The 22,638-nt window shown below is 38.3% G+C and overlaps 1 protein-coding gene and 1 long non-coding RNA gene across 2 annotated transcripts; one reads left to right on the plus strand and one right to left on the minus strand.

The window, feature by feature from the left end:
* Positions 1-1,811: 1,811 nt before the first annotated feature.
* On the minus strand, positions 1,812-13,636 carry LOC148186171 (uncharacterized). Its single transcript, XR_015775150.1, has 3 exons — positions 13,498-13,636; positions 4,646-4,761; positions 1,812-1,856 (listed from the first exon to the last, which is right to left on the minus strand). It is a non-coding gene; the product is annotated as an uncharacterized LOC148186171 (long non-coding RNA).
* On the plus strand, positions 12,708-21,975 carry LOC121959788 (Golgi phosphoprotein 3-like). The gene is made up of 5 exons (XM_042509277.2): positions 12,708-13,109; positions 13,636-13,767; positions 15,531-15,645; positions 18,367-18,527; positions 19,533-21,975. Exons 1-5 carry the CDS (start codon positions 12,897-12,899, stop codon positions 19,794-19,796), a joined length of 885 nt encoding a protein of 294 aa, XP_042365211.1. The 5' UTR covers positions 12,708-12,896; the 3' UTR covers positions 19,797-21,975.
* Positions 21,976-22,638: the final 663 nt, after the last annotated feature.

Consider the following 22,638-nt stretch of genomic DNA (forward strand, 5'->3'; position numbering starts at 1 on the left):
TTTGACATGACAGCGTTGTAGACACGGGAGGAGACATGAGTGGGGGCGGTCGTGCAAGGTTGATTCCTAAAGTTATGTTCACAATTTAGCACAAGAAAGAGTTCTGCATGGTCCAGCTTTTTGTATTTAGAACAAACTGACCCCCCTCCGCCAGTCAATGACATTTCAAGAAGTAGACAATGGCTTTACAGACGTTCACTGTGGTCCACCCACCATCTTTCTCAACTTGCTATGATTTACAAAATGGAGACAAAGCTCAATTTATGTGTCCAAGACCACAAAAAAGCCAGCAGTTTCACAAATGCTGCAGTAGAAGCAAATTCTTACTAAACATTCTCCATGGGGGAAATTTTGACATGTCACAAGAGAAATAAAAAGAACGAGTGTAACTAATACAATTTATGAAGCCTAATTTCCATTTAGCTTCTCCAGTTTCGGGGTCCTGATATTGTGTATGCTGACTCACTTTCACACCGTCACTCTCACAGAACAGAGCCATGTTATTAGTAACACCTGTGCATTTCCCAGTCTGTGCCTGTTGAATGACTTGTCTTTTGACTTGATGAGTTCAGAGAATTCAGGAATAAATACGACAAAATTTTACTTTCAGAACCAATTTAGGAACACTGCAGTTGATCCCTTGTGCAACTGGCAGCAAGATCCACAAACTTACGGTGTGACAAATGACAAATAAAAGTTATGTGTCTGGTTCCATGGAGCTGAAGCTAGAGGCCAGAGTGAACAAGTTGAATTTCATGTGGCATAAATGTTAATATTCACAGCAGCTGGCAGTAACAGATTGAGCAGGTGTAGATGGTTTATACAAACTGTTGAAACATATTACAAACTTTCACCACTTTCAAGAATGGGTTCACTTTGTTTTTCAAGTCTGTCTTAGTGCGTAAGCTTCAGTTGCATTGAGTGGTGAGTGTAGAAGAACTATGGTGGCTAACAGGAAAATGCAAATGTCCCTATCTAAAGCCACCGTTTGGTTTTTCTGTTTTGGGCTAATGTAGAACAACATGGTGGACTCTTTAAGAGAGGACCCGCTCCATATGTAGATATAAATTAATTCTAGTGTAACAAAAACACAATTCTTAGTTTCAGGTAAATATTAACAAATAAAAACATAGTTATGATTATTGTATTCCATGTTTGCTAATATATGCACCTAAATTTCGCACACTGGTACTTTAAAGCAGTACTTACATGCCCATATGTACATTTAAATACTTATTTCTCGCTGTAATAGTTTCTCCTCTTTATTCATGCAGTGAAGGAATCCCACTGAGCGATTTTACAGCTAAAACTATCAGCAGTCTGAGGTTTTCCAAACCTGCAGTCTTGTTGTGTTCCCCCAGTGTCCCTTGCTGAGCTGCAGTTGGATTGTAACACAGAAGGGGTATTTTGCACTAAAATGTAGCCTCATATTAGCTTTAGCTGAACTTTAAAATATATTATTTTTGGGGCGCCCAGTAGCTCAGTTGGTAGAGCAGCCCCATGTACAGAGGCCACTTCCTCAGCGCAGTGACCACGGGTTTGATTCCAACCTCGGGCCTTTGCTGCATCTCATTCCCGCTCTCTCCCCCTTTCACACATGGGCTGTGTCCTATCTAATAAAGGCAAAAAACCCAAAATGCACATATATAAAATGAAATTTTCAACACAGGACCAGGACCGTGGAGTCTGCCCCTGGTCTCCTATACTGGAGTCATACTTAAAGGGGACAATATGGACATTACATATGGGCAAGTTTTAGTTCAACACCAGCAGCTTAAGGACCAAACAAATAAAATTTACCTGATCACACAGCTGCTGGATAATAATCCAGGGAGAGACACTGGCTCCAATATCATCTGAAAAATAAGAAAAAGCATCACTTATGCTGCGTTCATATAAAATTATGCAGACAGTAAGCAGCAAACTGGATATCACTTTAGTGGACGGGTGTAGGAGAGTAAAATTAGGAGAGGCCAGCACAGAACAGCACAGACACGTGACACTAGACGACATTTACATCCTAAGTTAAAATATTTAACTTTTTGTCATTTCAACATGGTCCCTCATTATTCTATCATTATTATTCTATCATTACTGCATTCTTTGTAAATATGACATTACCATCGCAACATATTGAGTGGAGAAGATGTTGTCTGTTTGCCATCTGCCTGATTCCACTTTAGCGTAGCATTGCACCTTCAAATTGGCTCATTTACTTCTAAACTCACTCAACCAACTTCATATTTAGTAAATTATCATTTTTATCTTTTTAGAAGGCAGCAGAATAATACATTAAGACTTTTTGAATTATATAGTAGCATGTGATACTTTCTCTTACTCAATAGTACCTTTATGGTATCTTCCCTCACATGGTTTCAGTGTAATATCATAGTGACTGTTTAAATTGTATAAGGCATGCCCCTGACTTTTATTACTTTTTTGTTTGCCAGCTCAGCCTATCCATCTGATCCAAAGGCAGGGCAGAGGTTTGTTTACAGGTTGGCTGCCACAGGTGGTAACAGCGAAATATTCATAACACACCCGCATCAGAAACACTACACCATGTGCTGCAGTAAAGAACAGAGACATGGAGATTGTGTTACTGTCGAAGGTAAAACATCCTGCAGGGCCAAGCCAGTGACAGTTTACAATGATTAAACTAGCGGACCAGGAGCTTTAACTTTGCTGCCAGTTTACCTTTTGTTTATGATTACTCCTGTCATAACTGTGAGGAAGGTAATTTTTGAGGGATCTAGTTTTGGTCACACTGACAGGTCTCCTATGGTATACATGAGTTCAAGGGCTGAGAAGGGCACAAGTGCTCCAGTTCAGACCCACGGGGGGGGGGGTCGGATCTCCTCAGGTATATGCTGTGGAACTCAGTGGGAATATCGTGTATGTGTACGCTCATGTGTGTTTGACCTTTCTGTGGTCTGTCTCCCCTTGAGTAACCAGATGATGATTAAGATCATAAGGTCTCCATGCCTCCTCATCATGTTCACTTTGACTTGACTTTTTTGACCACAAATCCTGTTTTTTGGGGGGTTGAACATCGGTTGGCCTCTGACCACAAGTGATGAACAACATAAGAAGTCATCTGGTCAGGATTATTGTGTTGTACTGGCTAAATCTGCAGTGAACCAGGGAATTTTCACACTTAAACGTTGCTTTGAGTAGTGTGTTTAGATCTTTTACTTCACTGAAAGTTAAATTACAACGGTGTTAAAGTACAAATAAAAGTGTGCAAATAAAAGTTCAAAACTCCACATCTTGCTGAAGTACTGAGGGATTACCAGGAAACTGAACTTGAGGAAATACTTAATCACCATGATGATTTTTACATCAATTACTCGTCCCGTGTAATGCTGAAATTACATGCGATATTGTGTGAGTTTGATAAATCTGAACTGAACTGAAACACCAAATTCACACAAAAACATAAACTAACTGATCGAAGCAGTGGTAGACCTGCAGCTTCTGTGTTCAGTAAGTTAAAATTACTTTTTTGGTCCATGGAGTTTGGCTTTAAAGACAGCACAAATAACTTTCTATTTCTATTCAGTTTCTTTTCATAAAGTTTTGTCTGTTCCAGCTGTACTGAGCACTCATTTTGCTGTTTTGAAATGCAGACCCCTATGACTTTAATGAAACAATAAAGTTCTCTTTGTTTTATAATTTATTCACCATGGAGGCATGAAAGAAAAACAAATTTCTCTTCACCAATTCAAAATAATACAGGTTGAGTAATGGATATATAAATGGTTATTGTGGGGAAGAAGAAATCTTTTAACTGTCAAAAATAAAACTATTTTGTATTAAGAAAAAAAAGAAAAAAATGCTTCACTCTGTAAAAGTACCGAACCAAAGACAACTGGGTTACTGCTGCTAATAAGTAAAACCAAATAAAGGGAAAAAATGTCAAAACAAAAACAAAACTATTTCATACAGACAAACATTGAATGCTATATTCTTATATATATAATAGTATTGAATAATGCATTAATGTGGAAGTAGCATTTTATTCTTGTAGTTTGCCAAGCTGGAGCTATCATAACTAAATTGCATGCTATTGGGCAAGTTAATCTATAACAATGTTTCACTTTTAATATAGACAATACATTTTCCATTTGAAATCTTGCTCGGAAAAGTAATTAAAGCTGTCAAATATGTGTAGTGAATTTCCTTCATAATGTTAGAAGGGTAGAAATGTAAAACAACAAAAAAAAATAGTGACCATCAAATGAAGTACATGTGTCTACAGTACTTGAGTTACTTTCCACTGGAAGTTGTTTTGCCTTAAACTGAGCAGGGGTCAGACTACTCCATCACTTCTGCAGAGCAAACAAACCAAACGTTCACTGTGAGGTCAGCAGTGCTGCAGGTTCATCAGCTGATCCCGGTCTCCTCAGTCAGAGGTCTCCTCACCGAAAGATGTCGGTCTTCCGTCAGGTCAGTTGTTTTATCATTCAAACAATGGAAGGTTCTACCTAACGTTCATGTCAGTGGATGGCTGCATGTTGACTGTCTCTGTGCATACTGTAGATGTGTGTATACGTGCAAATATAAACGAGGTCACACTTGTGTGTGTGTGTGTGTATGTGTCTGCACTGCGTGTGTTGGTGTGTGTGTGTGTAGAGGTTCTTACAGCTGGGTTTCGGATCCTCTGGAGGGGTCCCATTGTTAAAGGCTTCCTGCAGAAATCTACCAGGGAGAACAGAGGAAAGGGAGGGCCCCGTTGGGAGGATCACACAAATCTGCAGGCTAAACAGAAAAAAAGGATATTTTAATTCTTTGGTGGCAAAAATTATGAGGACTTTTAGTTTTTCCTTTACATCAAACTAGCCCTCAAACCATCTTTTATTTCATTTTAATCTGAGACAATGCAACGTTTGCAGGAGGAAATAAGTCATCCTTCCTCTTTAACATGACGTCTGTGAGCGGTAAAATGCATCACTGCATCATTTTTGCTGCTACAGCATAACTTGGTCTGCTATGACCAGTTTTGGCAAAATGCAAACTTGGGAACAGCTATGAACACAACTTAGACACTTCATCATCTTTTAAGTTGATGTGTTTGACTAGCTGGCAAATAGTTGCTTGTATACACATCCAGCAGTTACAAAGAAACATCATTTCTAATTTAAGTCAGATGAATTCTCTATTGGCTCAGATTTTGGTCTCCTCTATCTCCTCAGGAGATTATACGGTTCTTTAGCTGCTAAATATGTCCACCAGTTAACCAGCTAACTTTGTTGGTCTGCTGCAGGTGGTGCACAGTGGGGCTTTTAGCATCCAAAAACGACGCTATGAGAGTGGTAAGAGAAAAGCAAAACGGTAAAGTTGAAGCTGAACAGTTAAACATTGAGCCTAAACTCACTTTAAAGCTCTGCAAAGCTGAGGGAACTACAGATTCAGGTATTACTTCTCTGTAGGTCCATGACTAGGAGGTATCCCTTTCACACTGTCACACTGATTTCACTTATAAAAAATATCAATTATAGTCTCTTAAAACAAACTGGAACCGATTAACCTGCAATTTTAATCAAGCTGACTCTAGCTGTAGGCCTAGCTTTAATCGTTGCAATTTATTAAAAAAAACTGTCAAACAAGATTAGCCCAACAAGTTACAATTCCTCTTTTGCGTGTCATGTTTTCTGTATCTGGCTGATACTGAGACAATGACTTCATTCAGCCATATGCACATGATAAAAGACTCAAATGATCTGTGTCCTAGATACAAGGCTTTCAATACTCAAGCATCCACTGTGAAGTAAAATTACTCTTTGTTCAATTGCAATATAAGCTGTAGATGTATTGCCTCATTGTGATGTTTATTATTCATGTCACAATGAGACGAAGGCAAAGCACTTCCCCTAATTGTTCTGAATTGGAGCAAATGTTGAAAAGGACTCTTTTTCTTTCGGTCTTTCACCTCATTATTCTTTGTCTTTCACTCTCTGTTTTGTTTAGTATTCTTACTGTTGGCTGAGTGTGTGGCATACAGCCTTATTCAGCCCACCTGGCCTCGGAGCCAACACGTCCTTGGGCATGCTGCTTTCATAATCGCACTATAAATTGCACCAAGCTTCTGTTTCACACCAGTTCAAAACTGAGAAATTTGCAGATGTGACCTTTTATCTTCAATTATTTCCACACAGTTTGGCCTCTTTTCCTATCTTGTTTCTTATTATTGCAACAAGCTGCGAGAAAACTGATAGGGTCTTCCTTTTCAAACCGTCTACATACGATCCCTGAATTGATATTCTGCTTTTTCTCAGCCTTGTAGTATTCACTGGGGCTTTTCAATATCACAGGCTATTAAATGTAATTGTATTTTCTTTGCCATTATTCTCCAGTGAGATGCGGTGTAACGTTCAATTGAGAAATTCTGTAATTCACTTAGTGCAGTGCAATGGTAAGTGACTCCCCTAGTTCTCTCTGTGGGGGTGTTGTCTTAAAAGAGTGTGTGCATATGTGAGTGTGTTCTTGTGCATTTATATAAAGGGGGCACTAAGGGTCAACCTTTTGCCCACTCCAGAGACAGGAAATGGCTCCAATATGGGCCTGAGTGTGGCCTCTTTTAAGGCTCTGGGGAGTGATTTAGGCCTCTTGTCAAGACCAGAACTGCTGGATCAGTGAGAAAAAATGTACAAAGTGAAAAATACAGATGTTTTGTTCGTAGCATTTGAAACCATGGATCTCTGGTAGGCTTCACAGGGGCCTAGAAGTTTATTAATAGTGTCAGTGGGGTAGCAGATGATCAGCTGATATGTCAAAAAAGATTTGCATCCAGTGTGATATTTGCATTTTAAAAAGATGGTGGTTTTCAGAGTATATATTAGTAACTTTCATGATTTTTATAAATACCAAAATGTGTTTAGTTTTTTGGTTTGATTAGATATTAAATCTTCCTACACAGTTTTACACCCCAACACAGACTTAAGCATGAGGGGATTTATTAGATTTATTCCGGGCCTAATGCTGTAACGCCTTCGCATCTTGGACTGAGTGCAAATATTCTACCTAGATGGTCAGAGTGTCGGCCGACTGTCTTGGCTGTGATGGTTGTGGAGATGGTTGTTTATACAGAGCATATTTGCAACCGTCTGGAGCATTATCTCTCCAAGGAATTTTTAGGGCCACACTTACAGGCTCTTTAACGTCAGAGGAGAAGACAGTGTTTGTTACTTTTAGTCTGTTTGCAATGTTTGAAGACTTTCTTGGCAGAGATCTTCAAAGATGAACAAAGAGATTATGTGGCCAGTTATCTGATGCAAGTAGGGAGTTCAACTGATCATAATGTACCACATTCTAATAATACCATTTGTAAGTCAGAGGTGTAGGTACTTTTGCCATACTTGAGTATTTCTATTCATACAATATACTTCTACTCCACAACAATTCAGAGGGAAATTTTGAAGCTTTTACTCCACTAAATTTATTTGACAGCTATGGTCACAGTACAAGTGACTTTACAAATAAGGATTTTATATTTAACCCTTTGAAACCTGAACAAATTGGCTCAAAAACATGAGGAAGGCAAGGAGTAACAAGATATTACCAAATTTAGCAAGAAATTATTAACAAGTTACTAGAAAATTTGCACAAAAAAATGGTTTTAAAAAATCCAAACAAGGAAATGACTTGGAGAATGTGCTAAAAAGTAAATGTAATTAACTTAAAATATTGAATTCTAATTAGTTTCCTGTTTATTTTCTAATAATTTTCTCCCTACCTCTCTTTTCACAAGAACACTGATGTTGATCCAGGTTTCAGAGGGTTAAAACCAAGTTTATAGCCTATAGACCACAAAGCAGTTTAACATTAAACTACCCAACAGCATAAATCAACTTCAATTCGCCCCACAGTGACCAACAACAACAACAAAACACTGACTTACAATGGTGCCTCAGTATTCACATCACAGAGGCTATTTGTTTGCATACATACATTTCATAGCCTACTACTAACTTAAGTAGCATTTTGAAAGCAGGACTTTAAATGAAGTTTTTACAGCTGTTACTACAATAGGACATTGATTACATCCTCTGCTATTGATCACTTAAGATTCAAGAAGTTTTGTATGTTGTCATTCAGAATAATTGGCACTCTTAAATTCACATAGTATCCTCTGGTGTGCTTTTATTTCATAAATCTTTAAAAAAAAAAAAAAAAATCTTAAATTTCGTCACCACAGCCACTGCTAAACCAGGAGACAGACCAAACACAAATGCTAAGATAAACTGTTTAGCAGGTGACCGGAGATGCTAACGTTATGCTAGTTGCTAGTAGCAAATTTCTCTTTAAAGCTATCTTAAAAATCTTATTGTGCAAAAAAAAAATATAATGTAGGTACTCACAAATTAAACAATACCAAAAGCTAACACTGTGAAATGTAATATTATGAGAACTTTTTTTTTTTTTAAATCAAAAGTGAGTTTGAGGTGAAGTTAGCTTTAGCACATTAGCCGGGTTAGCTAGAAGGCTAACGAAAAGCACAAGCGTCAAGATATATGCAGCTTCTAGCTCTCAGCCCAAGAAAAAGCTGAATAAGGTACCACAGGCATGTAGCTATGTATTGTAGGAAACAAGTCTGTGGCTTACTTTGAACAGAAATCTCCAGGGGCCTCACAAAGCCGGATTAGTGGGTTAACTGCCCCTCTTTGCTGAGGCTTTCAGGTGTCACGAAACAGCTCAAGTTGAAAGTGAGCCCTCACCGTCACTACTGAAACAATACTGCAGAGCACACCTACCAGGAGCAGGCTGCTTGACATTTATCTCAGTTATAAATATGGCCTACATTGATTCATAAAAATAAGACAAAGTGCTGAACTCAAATACGCTGGATCTTTAATCTAGGCCTAAAAAAAGAAGACTAGGGCATCACTCCAGTTTGACTTTTTAATGTTGCCATTAGTCCTCCTAAAAGGTATTATATGGGAATGACTTCAGCCAATTTATTATTTATTGATTGGTTGTGGTCTATACTTGTTTTATTAAGCTCAGGAGACCATGAGGTGCCTTGGCAAACAGAAACTTTCCATCTTCAACAAAGCATCAGTTTATTCAAGCCTTTTTTAAAATTATTATTATTTCCTCTGTCTACAGTACTTAAACAGTGCTCTTTGCACCAGCAGAAAAAAATGTTGTTACTATTGAACAGTGGTTTTTCACCATAGTACAAACTGTATTTTTTCAAATTACTCTTAAGGTAGGCTTTCAAAATGACTGCAAAATATAGCCATTGTAATTGTCACACATGTATTTATAGCTAAGATTGCTTCTGTAATTATCTGATCTCCTACAGGGATTAACAGTTTTGTTTTATCTTTTGATTAATTAATCTTGTTCTTGATCTGATGTCAATGCTGCATGTAATCAGCTATTAACATACTGTGGGAAGCTACTGGCTTGACACTGATGACTAATTGACCATACTAACTGAATTTACACCATGATTTGCTTCACTCATTGTCATTTGGAAACTCTGATGATAATGGTTTTGTTTTGTTTTGAGACCTTGAATCCAGTTTATTCATCTCTGTTTATTTTTTTTATTTCTTCCAGGTTTAAATTCCGATTTACAGATGCTGTACGAATCATTTAGAAACATCATTCATAAAAGAAGTGGTCAGAAGGTCACAGTGTGTCTTCTTGTCTGTAAATTTTTCACAGCTGATGGGGACTGAGCCCCCGATACCTGACTCAACTGGCCATAAAAGGAGAGCTTCGTCTCCCAGGGCGAGTGTGGGACTCCTCTTCACTGACTGATTGCAGACTAAACACCCAAAGCAGGAATATTCAAAAACATCTTCAGATGTGAATCACATTGTCATGAGTCACGAATGTAAAGGAACAAATTACCTCGGCTATGTACTTGACAAGTATAATTCTTTGCTAAAAGATGAATTTTGTATAATTTTGCAGTTTTGTCCAGAACAGCATGACACATTTGTGTATAGTGAGAATCGCTTTTAAGACAGGAGCACAGGACATAAGTCATGAGCTGATCTAAAACCTAATTAGATTTTCAGTGAATTATATAGTTTATATTCAATTTAGACTAGTGTTTCTTGGCATTAGGGATCATAAAACATATGAAAGGTTGCAGTTACTTTGCATTTTTCTTTAGAATAGTGAGGTTTCTGTTGGGAGAAAAAGCCCCTCAATAAGATGACTTTTGTTTAAGGCCATGCAAGACAGTGCTGCACTGATTACTGCCAGTCCAAGCATGAAAACTACATTATATCCGTCTGCACAACCAGTTAGCAAGGCCACTAGAGGGTACTGGACTCCTTGCACATCTGTTATGACTGTTCTTCCAGATATGTACTGTATTGTCACTGTGCTAGGTACTGTATATAAAAAAAAAAAGAGCAGTACGTGTTGAATTTTGGAGCACAACCTAAAGAACACAATACAAAAAATGATTATAATTATAATAATATTACTAATGACTTGCCACCAAGCACATATTGTCGTGGCTGTTTCTTCCTTTTTAATGGAAGAAATTTTTAAGTCATTGCTGAAAAAACATAATTATTCCAATTCCAGCAGCCAGGTTTTCTGCATGCTGGCTCATTATTATTCTGAGTTACACTTGTGCTTTACTTGCTATAACAAAGCAAAAAGACCTTTACAAGCCAATGGAATTTGCAACTTCTCATTTTTTTCCCTTCTGCCCAACATCACAAAGTAACTCAGAGTGGAGGACATGGAAAGGGAGTGAGGTTAAGTGGAGGATGTTTGGGAGTTTATTTGCTACCTCATTATCACATGGGCCTCTGCCAGTGATAGAGTGGTCCACTGATAACTGGCCTTCTTTGAAAGTGTATTCAGCAGCATCAGTTTCAGAAAGTAGAGCTAAAATACTTGCAGACAAGGCATCTCTTTCCTGCACGCAGTCTACCACCTTGTGTTGACAGTCTGTACTGCACTGTGGCTTTTTGGAGAAAAAGAAAAAAATTAACTGTTCATGCCGTGTATCATTTAAATTTTTTCTGAATAGAAAGTTTATATATAATTTAAATATATATTACTTATACTATACTGTTAAATTTCCCATGGTGTTATTGAGCAGGGGGGCTGCTGACAACAGTGTCAGTGTTAACATGGATTTTAGATCAAATTTCTTAAAAACAAAATGCAAACTGAAGATAGGAGGCCTTTTAGCAGTGAAAACATTCTAAAAAACGTTATAACAGGGTAGTTTTGCTGAAAGCAATGCTGGCTTCCTTTTCAATAGTACTCGTTACAACACTCCCACAAAGGTGCACACATTTACAATTTCTTTTTACTAAAAGACACACGGTCTTTTAGATAGATGCGGTTTACACAGTCTGGTCTATAGATTAAGGGTCTGGCTTTGGAGCACCAGCACCCCAGCAGGTGAAATGACTTCTGTCCAGCCACACAATTTTCCTTTCATTTCAATACATTTTTCTTAATTTCTGTGATTTTATGTGCAGGTTTCTCGGATTCAATATTAACTTTTATTCCATTTCACTCTTTATTTTTTCTAATTGCCATTTAGTGTCTGCTTAAATTCTTTTTTTTAAATTTTCACTGCATTATATTTCAAGTGTCATTTTCTCAAGTAAACACCACTATCTGTATATGACCTGTATCACATTACCTCTTGGTGACTACAATAAGGTTGGCACCCTTTTTTAATTCTTATGCAACAGTCAACAGAGAACATTTCGAAACAACGTGTATCTTCCAAAAAAAAAAAAAGCCTTTTTCCCAAACAAGTCGGCTATTGTCTAATTTTTGAAACTTCTGCAACATCACACTGAATAAATCTTTCTAACTACCATGTATGCATTTAAATATTCATTACATTTTATAATCTTTCAGAATGGTTTCTTTTTATATTAATTTGAGATTGGATTTTTTTTTTCTTCATAAAGAAACTATTTTGACTTTGGGGGTGTCTTATTCTGTTTATATAGAATTTTGAGGTTTTCTTTTGGGGGGGGGGTCAATTTTGATTTAAATAATTTGAGGGTTTTAGGTGTGTTGTGTTCATTCTTAATTTTAGATTGTTTTTTGCATTGCGTACTTTTGATACTTTAAAGAAAATTAATACTTTAAAAAATAAAAACTTTTTACTAACCGTCTTGAAAAACAATACATTCAGTGGTCAACACAAAAAATACAAATGTAATACAAAAGTAGATACAAACCAGACAAACAATGAAGAAAATAAAATAGACAAAAGTATGAACACACATAGGCTAAGGGTTTACTTAGTTAACCAATAAAGCTATATCATTTGCGTAAATTCATAGTTTTGGTTATTTTTTTATCACATAATCTTAAGTTAGATATTGTTTTAACTTACTTTTACTTAAGTACCATTTTCTTTGTATGACTTTTACTTGTAACAGAGTATTTCCATAGTGTGGTATCAGTACTTTTACTTGAGTAAAGGATCTGAATACTTCTTCCACCACTGGTGGTTATGAGATGTTATAGTCGACAGATGTTTTAAAAATTTAGATTTTCCCATAGTTGTCCCATAGACTGTTTACAAAGACATATAACTAAAAAAAAATAAGATTTTAACCAAAATATAAAGTAAAATAATATAAAATCTTTATATACAGTCTATGAGTATTCCTGATAGCACTTGAAGGCAACAGGCGAGATGCGTTCAGGTTCAGCGGTTCAGCCCACAACCGACGTCATTGCCACCGCCACCATGTTGGATCAGGAAGTAGGCAGAGCCGAAGCAGGAATCCCGAGCTGATCTTACCGTCAGCGGCCGTGTTTATTCTCGGTCGACCGTTTCACCGTTTTCACCTTTAATATCCAGGTTACATGCTGCGTGGCTTCCTGGCTGGTCGAGGTAGGCGCTTTTCTTGGGATTCGATCGTTTCGCAGCACCAGCTATGACCACTCTTATCCAGAGAAACTCGGGCCTCGTCCAGCGGAGGACCGAGGCCATCCGCAGCGCCGCCGCCGACAGAGAGAGGGAGTCCGGCGGGGAGGAGGACGAGGCGCGCCGCGGGGAGGAGGAGGAGGACGACGACAAGGGGGACTCGAAGGAAACCAGGCTCACTCTGATGGAGGAGGTGTTACTCTTGGGCCTCAAGGATCGAGAGGTGTGCGTTGTTTTTAATCCGGATAGCTGGTAACTATGTCGTTCAACAGCAGTTTAGCCAACATTAGCTAACACAATGTTTACGGTGCGTCACCAGCCGTGTTTGCAAATGTCAACAAAGTTAACTTCGTTTGTAGATGCTAGTTAATGTCTCCCAGATTTATTTGACCGCGGCGGTTGTAAAGTGTACAGTTTTAAACGCTGGTTATTATTAAACTCGTTTACAAACAAATGTAAATAACATTAGCGTGTGTCAATTTTGTCGCTATAGCTGCATTATGGTGTTCCTCGGGAAAAGACGGTAGGCGGTTTCCTGAATGAAAGGGATTAGCCGACGTTAAGCTAATAAGATAATTTACTTTCTACACAGCTCTCGTAGCTTGTGTTACCTGTGTACTTTTCTTGACAACCATCCAGCTTCAACGACGCGCCTCCTTTTCAACCTGGAAGCACTCAGATACCAGACACTCCAACCAACACGTCAGCTAAATTAACTAGCGCTGCACCTTTTCTCCTCCTCCTCTCAGGGCTACACGTCTTTCTGGAACGACTGTATTTCTTCCGGTCTTCGCGGGTGCATGTTGGTGGAGCTGGCTCTCAGAGGACGGCTACAGCTGGAGCCCTGCGGTGTCAGGAGGAAAAGTCTGCTCTCCAGGAAGGTGAGAAGTGTGAAGATGTGATCAGGTGTTCAGAAAGCGAACTGTATAAATGTTCTTGAATGCTAAAAGACACCTGATTCCTTTCAGTTTTGTCCCCGTGAGCTGAAGGATTTATTTGTTCTGTAGAGAGTCAGGGTTCCCCTGCTCATAGAATGCCTGGGAAAATCCATGGAATTTCACAATCTCATTTTCCAGGCCTGGAAAAGTTATGGAATTAGTAAAAATCATGGTTCAAAATTCCTGGAACTTTGGTTTATGTAATAAAGTTTTGACAGTAATTGTCTGTGGATGACCTCAAACAAATGCAAAATAGTGAAACAAGTGACTCAAGACAAAGGACCCCAAAGAGATACAAAATGACTCAGAAGAGATGCAAAATTATCACATAAATGCAAAACAATGGCAAACAATTCAAAAGAACCCCAAAAGAGACACAAAACGACCACAGACAGATGTAAGTCGTTCAAAGGAGTCCAAAGAGATGCAACACGACCACAGAGATGCAAAACAACCCTAAACCACTTAAAGGAACCCCAAAGGCACATAAAACGACCTCAAAGAGATGCAAAACGACCACAAAGAAATGCAAAAGGACCCCAAGAGACACACAACAACTTCAGAGAGACGTAGAACGACCAGAGAGATGCAAAACATCCCCAAACAAGTCAAGAGAACAGCTAGAAGATGCAAAATGGACTCAAAAAGATGCAGAACAACTACAGACAAGCAAAATGACCACAGAGAGATGCAAAATGATCAAATGATAAATGCAAAGTCAACATGAACAAAAAGATGCAAAACAACCCCAAACCACTCACAAGAACCCCAAAAGCACATAAAACGACCCCATAGAGATGCAAAACAACCACAAAGAAATGCAAAAGGACCCCAAAGAGGCACAAAACAACTTCAAAGAAATATTGAACGACCAGAGAGAGATGCATAACAACCCCAAACAATTCAAGAGAACCCCTAAGAAACGCTAAAACGATCTCAAAAAGATGCAGAAAAACTACAGACAAGCAAAATGACCACAAAGAAATGAAAAAGTTCCCCAAAGACAGGCAAAACAACCACTGACATTTGCAAAAAAGACCACAGAGATGCTAAACAACCTCAGCCCTCTCAAAAGAACCCCAAAGAGACGCAAAATGACCCCAAAGAGATGCAGAACAACCACGACAATTCAAAAGAACCCCAAAGAGACGTAAAATGACAGCAGAGATACAGAACAACTGCAGAGATGCAAAATGACCACTAAGAAATGATAAAGGTCCCAAAAGACAAGCAAAACAACCACAGATATAGAAATGACCACAGAGAAGCAAAAGAACCCCAAACCATTCAAAATGACCCCAAAGAGACAGAAAAAGGCTTAAAAAGCCTATGTGTCAATGCAATAGGCTTATTTTACCATCCCATACATTTCTTTATTTCCTCCGTATTTCATCCTTCCTTCTCTCCTTTAATTAATGTCAGCCAATTGAAATTATCTATGAACAGAGTTTGAATCTGATATGTGAAAAATGTAAGTAGGACAAGAAGAAAAGTTTTGAAATTGAATCCATGAAAATGTGTGGGAGCCCCGGGGATTAGTAATAGTCTTCTTACCAAGAAATTAATCCCTTTGCTTATCTTTGTTTTTTGCTGAAAAGCACACACTGTACTGTAGTTCCTGTACTCACAGGATATGCTTATATGTGTTAAGTGAGGCAGACATTAGCAGCCATCCTAGTTCAAATACGTCTCTTGTGTTTGCAAAGGTGATCTGCAAGTCAGACGCCCCGACAGGAGATGTGCTACTGGATGAGGCCTTGAAGCACATTAAAGAAACCCAGCCTCCAGAGACGGTCCAGAGCTGGATAGAGCTGCTGAGTGGTGAGATAAAGCATACCTACTTTGATAACCAAACCTTGTAATAATCTACTCATTTCACATCTAATCTACTCTTGGACATGTTATTAATATTTTTTTATTTAATTCATTTTTTTTAATAAGGACAACAGATGTTAATCACCATTTTGCTGATGTTAGCCAGCTGGCTTATTTTCAACTGCAGTGCTTTAGCAAGATGCTTTGATACCTGGAAAATGCTAAATTCACAGAACATACACAGCAGGACACCACAAAGACAGCAATAGCAATAAAAAAGAGGAATTCAATAACACAGCAACAACAAACAGCATTTTAGCACAAACAGTGATGCAAGCAGCATGAAGCAGTGACTCACAGCTAAGCAACAAAAACAGACATAAAATGCAGCAGTCATTATTTAGATTTTAATAAAATGTGAAACAGTATCACATTTACTGAACACATGTATATGGGTGAAGCTAATTTCCAACACAAGTCCCTCGATGGGCAGCAATGGTTTAATGACTGAAAATGCATGTTATAAATAAAAACCTTAAAACGTAAACAGCGTGTGTTTTTAAACACAACAGCAATCATCCATGACGGCACTCAAATAAACATTCAAACAGACTAGTTAAATAAACAAAGCAGACTGCAAAACATTTATAACATCAACTCAAGTATGAAATGATGACTAGCTGATGCCATGATTACAGTTCTGGCCAGGTTTTAGGCAGGACTTTTCTATTGTAGAAATAAATTAAAATAATATGTTTTGCACTAGCAGGAAGGGAATTTTGTAGGCTTGTGCATTATTTCAGAATGCAGTTTGTTTAAAGAAAGTCCTACAGTGTCTAAATCTGCAACTTCCTCATGATGTACTTCTGGTGTGAGTAGCATTACAGGGGAGTCTAGTTGAACATGGGTGTAACTGAACGGTTTACGCATTCAAAGCCAAATGTTTGGTTGAAGTAAATAGTAAAGGGATGGACTGCATTTATATAGGCCACTATACAAGGTGCCACCTGCTCATCAGATAAGCATTCACACACACTCACACACCATCAGTATTTTGCCCAGGGACTTTTAGACAAGCAGACTGCAGTGGCCAGCAATTGAACTGTTGACCCTCAGATTGGTAAAGACCTGCTCAACCCCCTAAGCCACAGCCGCCCCAGAGATTAATGAAATTGTCGAAACTGAGAAGATTATACTTCCTTGGGATATTGAAATGATGAAATCTTAGGGCATGTGTTCACAGGGTGTTTTTCTTTGGCAGAAAAGCTGTGACGGGGCGCTGAGGACTTCATTCCAGTGCTTCATTAAAAGTCGAAACCTAGTGGACCTGCACTTGTATAGCTGTTTTCTAGTCGTTCAGCCGCTCAAGGCACGTTCATTAGGAGTCGCATTCACTGAATCACACTCACATTCATATGGTGGCAGAGGCTACTGTACAAGGTGCCACCTCCTAATTTTTTTTAAAAGATTCAAACACATCTCGCACTGATGGAACAGCCATCCGGAGCAAATTGTGGTTTAATATCTTGACAAAGGGTGCTACGACATGTGGTCTAGAGGATCTAGGGGTAGAACCGCCAACCTTCTGACTAGATCCCCATAGAGCGTTTTTTAATGACACACTTTGCATGACTTTTGTTTCTGTGATAACAATATCTTGATATCAGTTTTAGCTGGTAGCTAATGTAGCTAACGCTACAATAACAGAGTGTTGACTACACATCTTACAGTATGTACAGTGATAAAAGTACAACATTCAGCAGCAACATACAGTGTCCAGCAGAATTTATCCCACAAATAGGCTTTTCTGGCTTTGTTGTGATAGTTTTATACAGCTCAGGATAGACTGTAGCTAAAGGAGCAGCAGTTACAACATAAGCACCTTTCTGAAAAGTTGAGAGATTTTCAACTGGAGGTGCTCAGAGTGGCGGCATAATAAAATGCTCTGAAAAAGACTTTAGGGGTGGACCTTTTCTCTGGGCAGTTGCACGAGCTCTGTCCTCACTGGGAACAATTAATAAGATGCAGTCACTCAAAAAAACAAACAAACAAAGACGCTATGTGAGCACAGGTCCTTAGTAGTGTCTTGCCCAGAACTTTGATAGTATGGTTGAAAAGTTGAAAAATAGCCCTACACAACTTTTTGGGATGTGATTGTCAAACCTTAATTTAGAGTCCAAAACAATTCCAAATCCTTTAGTGTCTCTAAGTCATTATTTTTCATCCTCACTTTGAAAATGTCTGTGATTAGTAGCTCAGTAGTTCTGAAACACATTGTGACCATTTATTTTTTAACACTAAGTGTTGGGCAAGAAGTGTCAAGCTAGTGTTCCACCTTGCCCAATCAGTCTTTTAGCCTGTTTGCAGAAATACGTGATGGTTTTCCTGCCACACATAAACCTGCATCATCAGCATAGATTTGTATCCCAACTCTTAGTCAATATCATTGATATACTGTATGTAGGTGACATATTTTCTTTCTGATTGCTGTTTTTGCTCGTGTTATTTCTCATTTGTCAGTGTAAGTTAAATTATAAGTTGATTCAAATCTTCCATGAGTTGACAATAAATGGACAGCAACAATTTACGGGGACTGTCGTTGAAAACATTTCAACATCAACAAAAAATATGAATACGCTGAAAGCAGCGACATTAACGTGTGAACATGACATTGTCTATGTATGGCTGTGTTAAATGTCCTAAAATGGGTCTTATGTTGTTCTTTAGGAGAGACCTGGAATCCCCTGAAGCTGCACTACCAGCTGAGAAATGTTAGAGAGCGTCTGGCAAAGAACCTGGTAGAGAAAGGCGTGCTCACCACAGAGAAACAGAACTTCCTTCTTTTTGACATGACCACACATCCACTCACCAACAGCATCATTAAACAGGTAAGGTGTAGGGATGTTACGTGACTCATTTTGGGGCGACCAAGTCACTTGTGTGCTGTTGAAGACTCTTACATGTAAAAACTTTATGATACAAGCAGTATTTTTATGCTCAGTCTGTAAACAGGATTCAGTTTTTATGAGAGTGAGGCTAACAGTCACAGTCTCCGCTTAATTGTCTGTTTGATCTGTAACAGTAACAGCTACATTTGATCCTGTTAAAGTTCAACTGAAATTATGTGTTAAATAGTGAGCTTTAGAGCTGCTATAGGCAGGTATGTTTACCTTTGGACAGAGCCAGGCTAGCTGTTTGCCCCTGCTTTGAGTCTTAATTCTAAGATAAGCTAATTATCTGGGGCTTTATATTTAAATAACTCAGGGTTGCTTTTTTTATTTTACCTGGACCCTTTACTAATGTTTTTGTGTTTAAGTGAGTAATGGGAATAACACATTTTGAAATTGGTTAGTAAGCGATACAGGCTGCAGTGTGACGACTCCGGGCTTTGGCATTGTCAATTTACGTCCACTAAAAGTGCTCGATTTTGAGGAGCAAGATCCTTTTTGTTTAACCAGAAACAGCCCTTAAAATTGCCTTTGCCAAACCCACAAAACTCTATTTAAATAAACAGTCATTTCAGCATGTGTAGAGCCTGCATACTTTCATCACTGACTGGGCTGTTGTAATTTTTATTTCCACCAAACCAGAGTTGGTAGTTGTCTTGTTTGGTGAGTTTTATTTAGTTTCTGTTGACTTTGGGTGTAGTGTGTTTACGATGATAAAATAACAATTTTAGCATACCAGTTGAAAAAACAAGCACTTTAATTGGTAGCAAATTAACAGTGTGCAAAGGGTCGGTAATGTTACATTGCAGCCTGTTTAAGCACTGGACCAATTTCAAAAACTGTTGTCTCCATTTAATTAGTTGTTACTTTAGGTCTTTCACCCAGCTGAATGCATGTGATGCATATGATGGCTATAAACGTACGTGTTTATGTTCCTTCCTACAGCGCCTCGTCAAGAAGGTCCAGGAATCCGTTTTGGACAAGTGGGTCAACGATCCCCACCGCATGGACAAGCGGGTTCTGGCCCTGATTCTTCTTGCCCACTCCTCCGACGTTCTAGAGAATGCCTTCGCCCCACTTCAAGACGACCAGTACGACCTTGGCATGAAGAGAGTCCACACTCTGCTGGAGCTGGAGCCGGAGAAGGAGAGCGCAAAGCCCAACGTCAACGAACTTATGTGGGCCGTGGTAGCCGCATTCACTAAATGAAAAACACCTGATTGGTTGGACTGGAAGATCTGGCTATGGTCTGTGTTATTTAATTGGTTGAAGGACTTCACTTAATGAGACAATCTATTTTTTGGTTGGGGAGCCTGTTTGTACATCTATTCCGGATGACGTTTTGCTGGCAGTCCATGTTAAAACTCAGTGCAATCTGATTGGTGGTGGGCTTCCCCAAGTTATATTTGGTTGGTTGGAACAGTCTCTAAATGAAAAACGACTGGCTGCTTCACACAGTGAGGTATATTATCTGCTGCTGCGAGGCTGGATATACTCCAAAATGTCAACACTACAAACAGATGGGTTTCTGTTAATGTTAGATGACATCAAAGAACAAAGCAGATGGCAGCAGTAGTCATGGTGAATATGAAGATTTTGACTGGGGCCAAGTTTCCCTTCTTCACAAAGGAAACATCATCTCTACATTACTACAAGATGTGGCCAGAATCAAATCCTGGTCTGGTCTCCATATACCCTCCCACATGCTTAAGCAAGGATAAAGGATAGCAAATCACACTGCTATTGATGCTCTTTGCCCTCACACAGGTCTCTTCCTATTCATTCTCACTTATGTTGGGAGTATTTGCTAAAGGGTTACTGATAGAATAGACTACCTGAATGTTTTACTCTGTCCCCTCATAACTTCTCATTCCTCCTTTTCTTCCTTATTGAATTTTGAGGAGGAAATGGAGGACAAATTAAAGCCTGCATCATCAAAAATGAGCCGGGTAATTTAGCCCTCCATAAATTCTGACCTAAATGAAGAAAAATTCTTTATCTCATAAGCCGAAATGGGTCCATTCTGTGTTTATAGAATGAGACTAGTCTTCCATTTCTATTTATGTCGCTAGTCGATGCTTGGAGTAGCCTGCCATTTATCAACTATTTTGCACAGTCAATAGGTCTGCAGGTAGGATCGTATTTATAGGGATTGTTCTTGGGTTGAGTGACACACTTGAGAGGATGAGATTGAAAGCAACTGTAGTTTAAAAAAAAAAAAGAAAAAAGATCTCACTCATTTTGTCTACAACTGTTAATCTTTATGAAAACTTAAAAGTCATTCCTCTGCACAGTGCGAGTTGAGATGTAAAAACAAAGAGTGATCTGATTTGGATCAGCCTACACAATATTTACAGTATAATCAGCTGCAGCTTCTTTTACAAACAGGGTGGGGAATGTTAGCCAAGCTGGCTAGTCTAAAATTATGAAAATGTTCGATTCACCCAAATTATTTAAAAAATATATATTTTCTCACTATTAGTATCTTGCTATGGAGTTAGCTTTGGTTTTATTTAGGTTTTGAAAAATGTCTGAGAGATATCACCCTCTATCTTTATACATTGAGGGTAAATGGAATTTCCTTTTAAGATGCTCATCAGTACAAAAGATGTAGAAACAACGTCTCTGTGGAGTTTTCCACTGATCCACCATCTTTACTGTAAACAGTTTTTCTGAGAACTACTTTGCACTAAAGAGATCGTCCCTGTTAAATAGCTTGTCTCACAAGATACCAACAAACTGAGACAATGTTTTTTATTATTTGGGTGAACCGACCCATCTTAAGTTTTCCATTTGCAATATATTGTATCTCTAAGTTTTTATGTCATGTCATAATTAGATGTTATTTCTAGGCCCAGGCGGGCATGTTGTATTGTTTAATTCATGCAGATGATGGGAGGGTTACTTGGGCCCCAGATAAATCCTTGTTATAGACTGAAGCTGTTCAACAACATGCAATCTGTTGGAACAAAAACGATCTCCGAACATGGTCAAGTGCAGATCTTGGAACGCTCCTGTTTCATTCTATAAAATGATGATTGTAAACATCCTGGCCTGACAAGTGTGATCTGTGTATGAAGTTCCATCACCTTTTGTTTCATGGCATACTTATAGTTTTGTCTTTTTTTCTACCAACAAAATACCAATAGGTATGAAGAACAGTTGAGCTCTGTTTACAGCAAAGAGACCATGCATGCTTTTGGTGGAGGGCTGGGGTACTTGTGGATGTAGCTACAGAGAAAAGGCTTGTATGTAATTATTAGTCATTTTATGTGTACGATCTAATGGAATTCAATGAAAGGGATCTTCTCTACTATCCTCTATAATTCTGTATGCTTTTGTATTACCACACAAAATAAAGTAAGGATCCTTTAAGTGCCTGAATTTAGCACTGTTTTGCTGTTGTTTTTATTCTCATGGATTTACTTTATCTACGTTTGAGTTTTCTACCTTTCTATTTGTTAAATAAACCTAGAAATGGTCATAAATGGTCATATAAATAATATCAGGTGCTTAGTCTACAGCTGATTTATCAGATTCACCCAGTGCAAATAAATAACTGATTTATTTTGTATGTAATCTATTTAAAAAATGCCAATAATGTGGGTGCTTTAGAAACATGGGGATATTTTTCTGATCTTTTTAAACTGAATATTTTTGAGCTTAGTACTATAAGTCAGACAAAACAAGCAATTTGAGGAAGTTACCTAAAGATTTGGGAAGTTATGATGACTGTCATAACAGGATTAATTGGAGAATTAATCAACAGATTCAACACTTAAGTAAATATGTGTTTTACTTTTTTTTTTTTTTTGCCAAGAGTTAGATAAGAAGATTGATACTACTCTCGTGTCTGTATGCTAAGTATGAAACTAAAGCCAGTAGCCACTTAGCTTAGTTTAGCTTAGCTTAGCTTAGCTTAGCTTAGCTTAGCTTAGCGTAGTTTAGCTTAGCTTTACACAAAGACTAGTAACAGAGGGAAACAGCTAGCCTGGTTGTCCAAAGTTAAAAAACAAAATAGCCTATTAGCACCCTGTCCCTGTTCCAGGTG

Source organism: Plectropomus leopardus, chromosome 20 (genome assembly GCF_026936395.1).
Source record: "Plectropomus leopardus strain MGB_pleo_1.0 chromosome 20, ASM2693639v1, whole genome shotgun sequence".
NCBI lineage: Eukaryota > Metazoa > Chordata > Actinopteri > Perciformes > Serranidae > Plectropomus > Plectropomus leopardus.

What these genes read in the sequence shown, in the direction of transcription:
- LOC121959788 (XM_042509277.2), top strand. Translation starts at nt 12,897, where the DNA reads ATGACCACTCTTATCCAGAGAAACTCGGGCCTCGTCCAGCGGAGGACC. An exon ending in TGGGCCTCAAGGATCGAGAG is followed by an intron (nt 13,110 to 13,635) that starts GTGTGCGTTGTT and finishes TCCTCCTCTCAG; the next exon opens with GGCTACACGTCTTTCTGGAA. An exon ending in CTGGATAGAGCTGCTGAGTG is followed by an intron (nt 15,646 to 18,366) that starts GTGAGATAAAGC and finishes GTTGTTCTTTAG; the next exon opens with GAGAGACCTGGAATCCCCTG.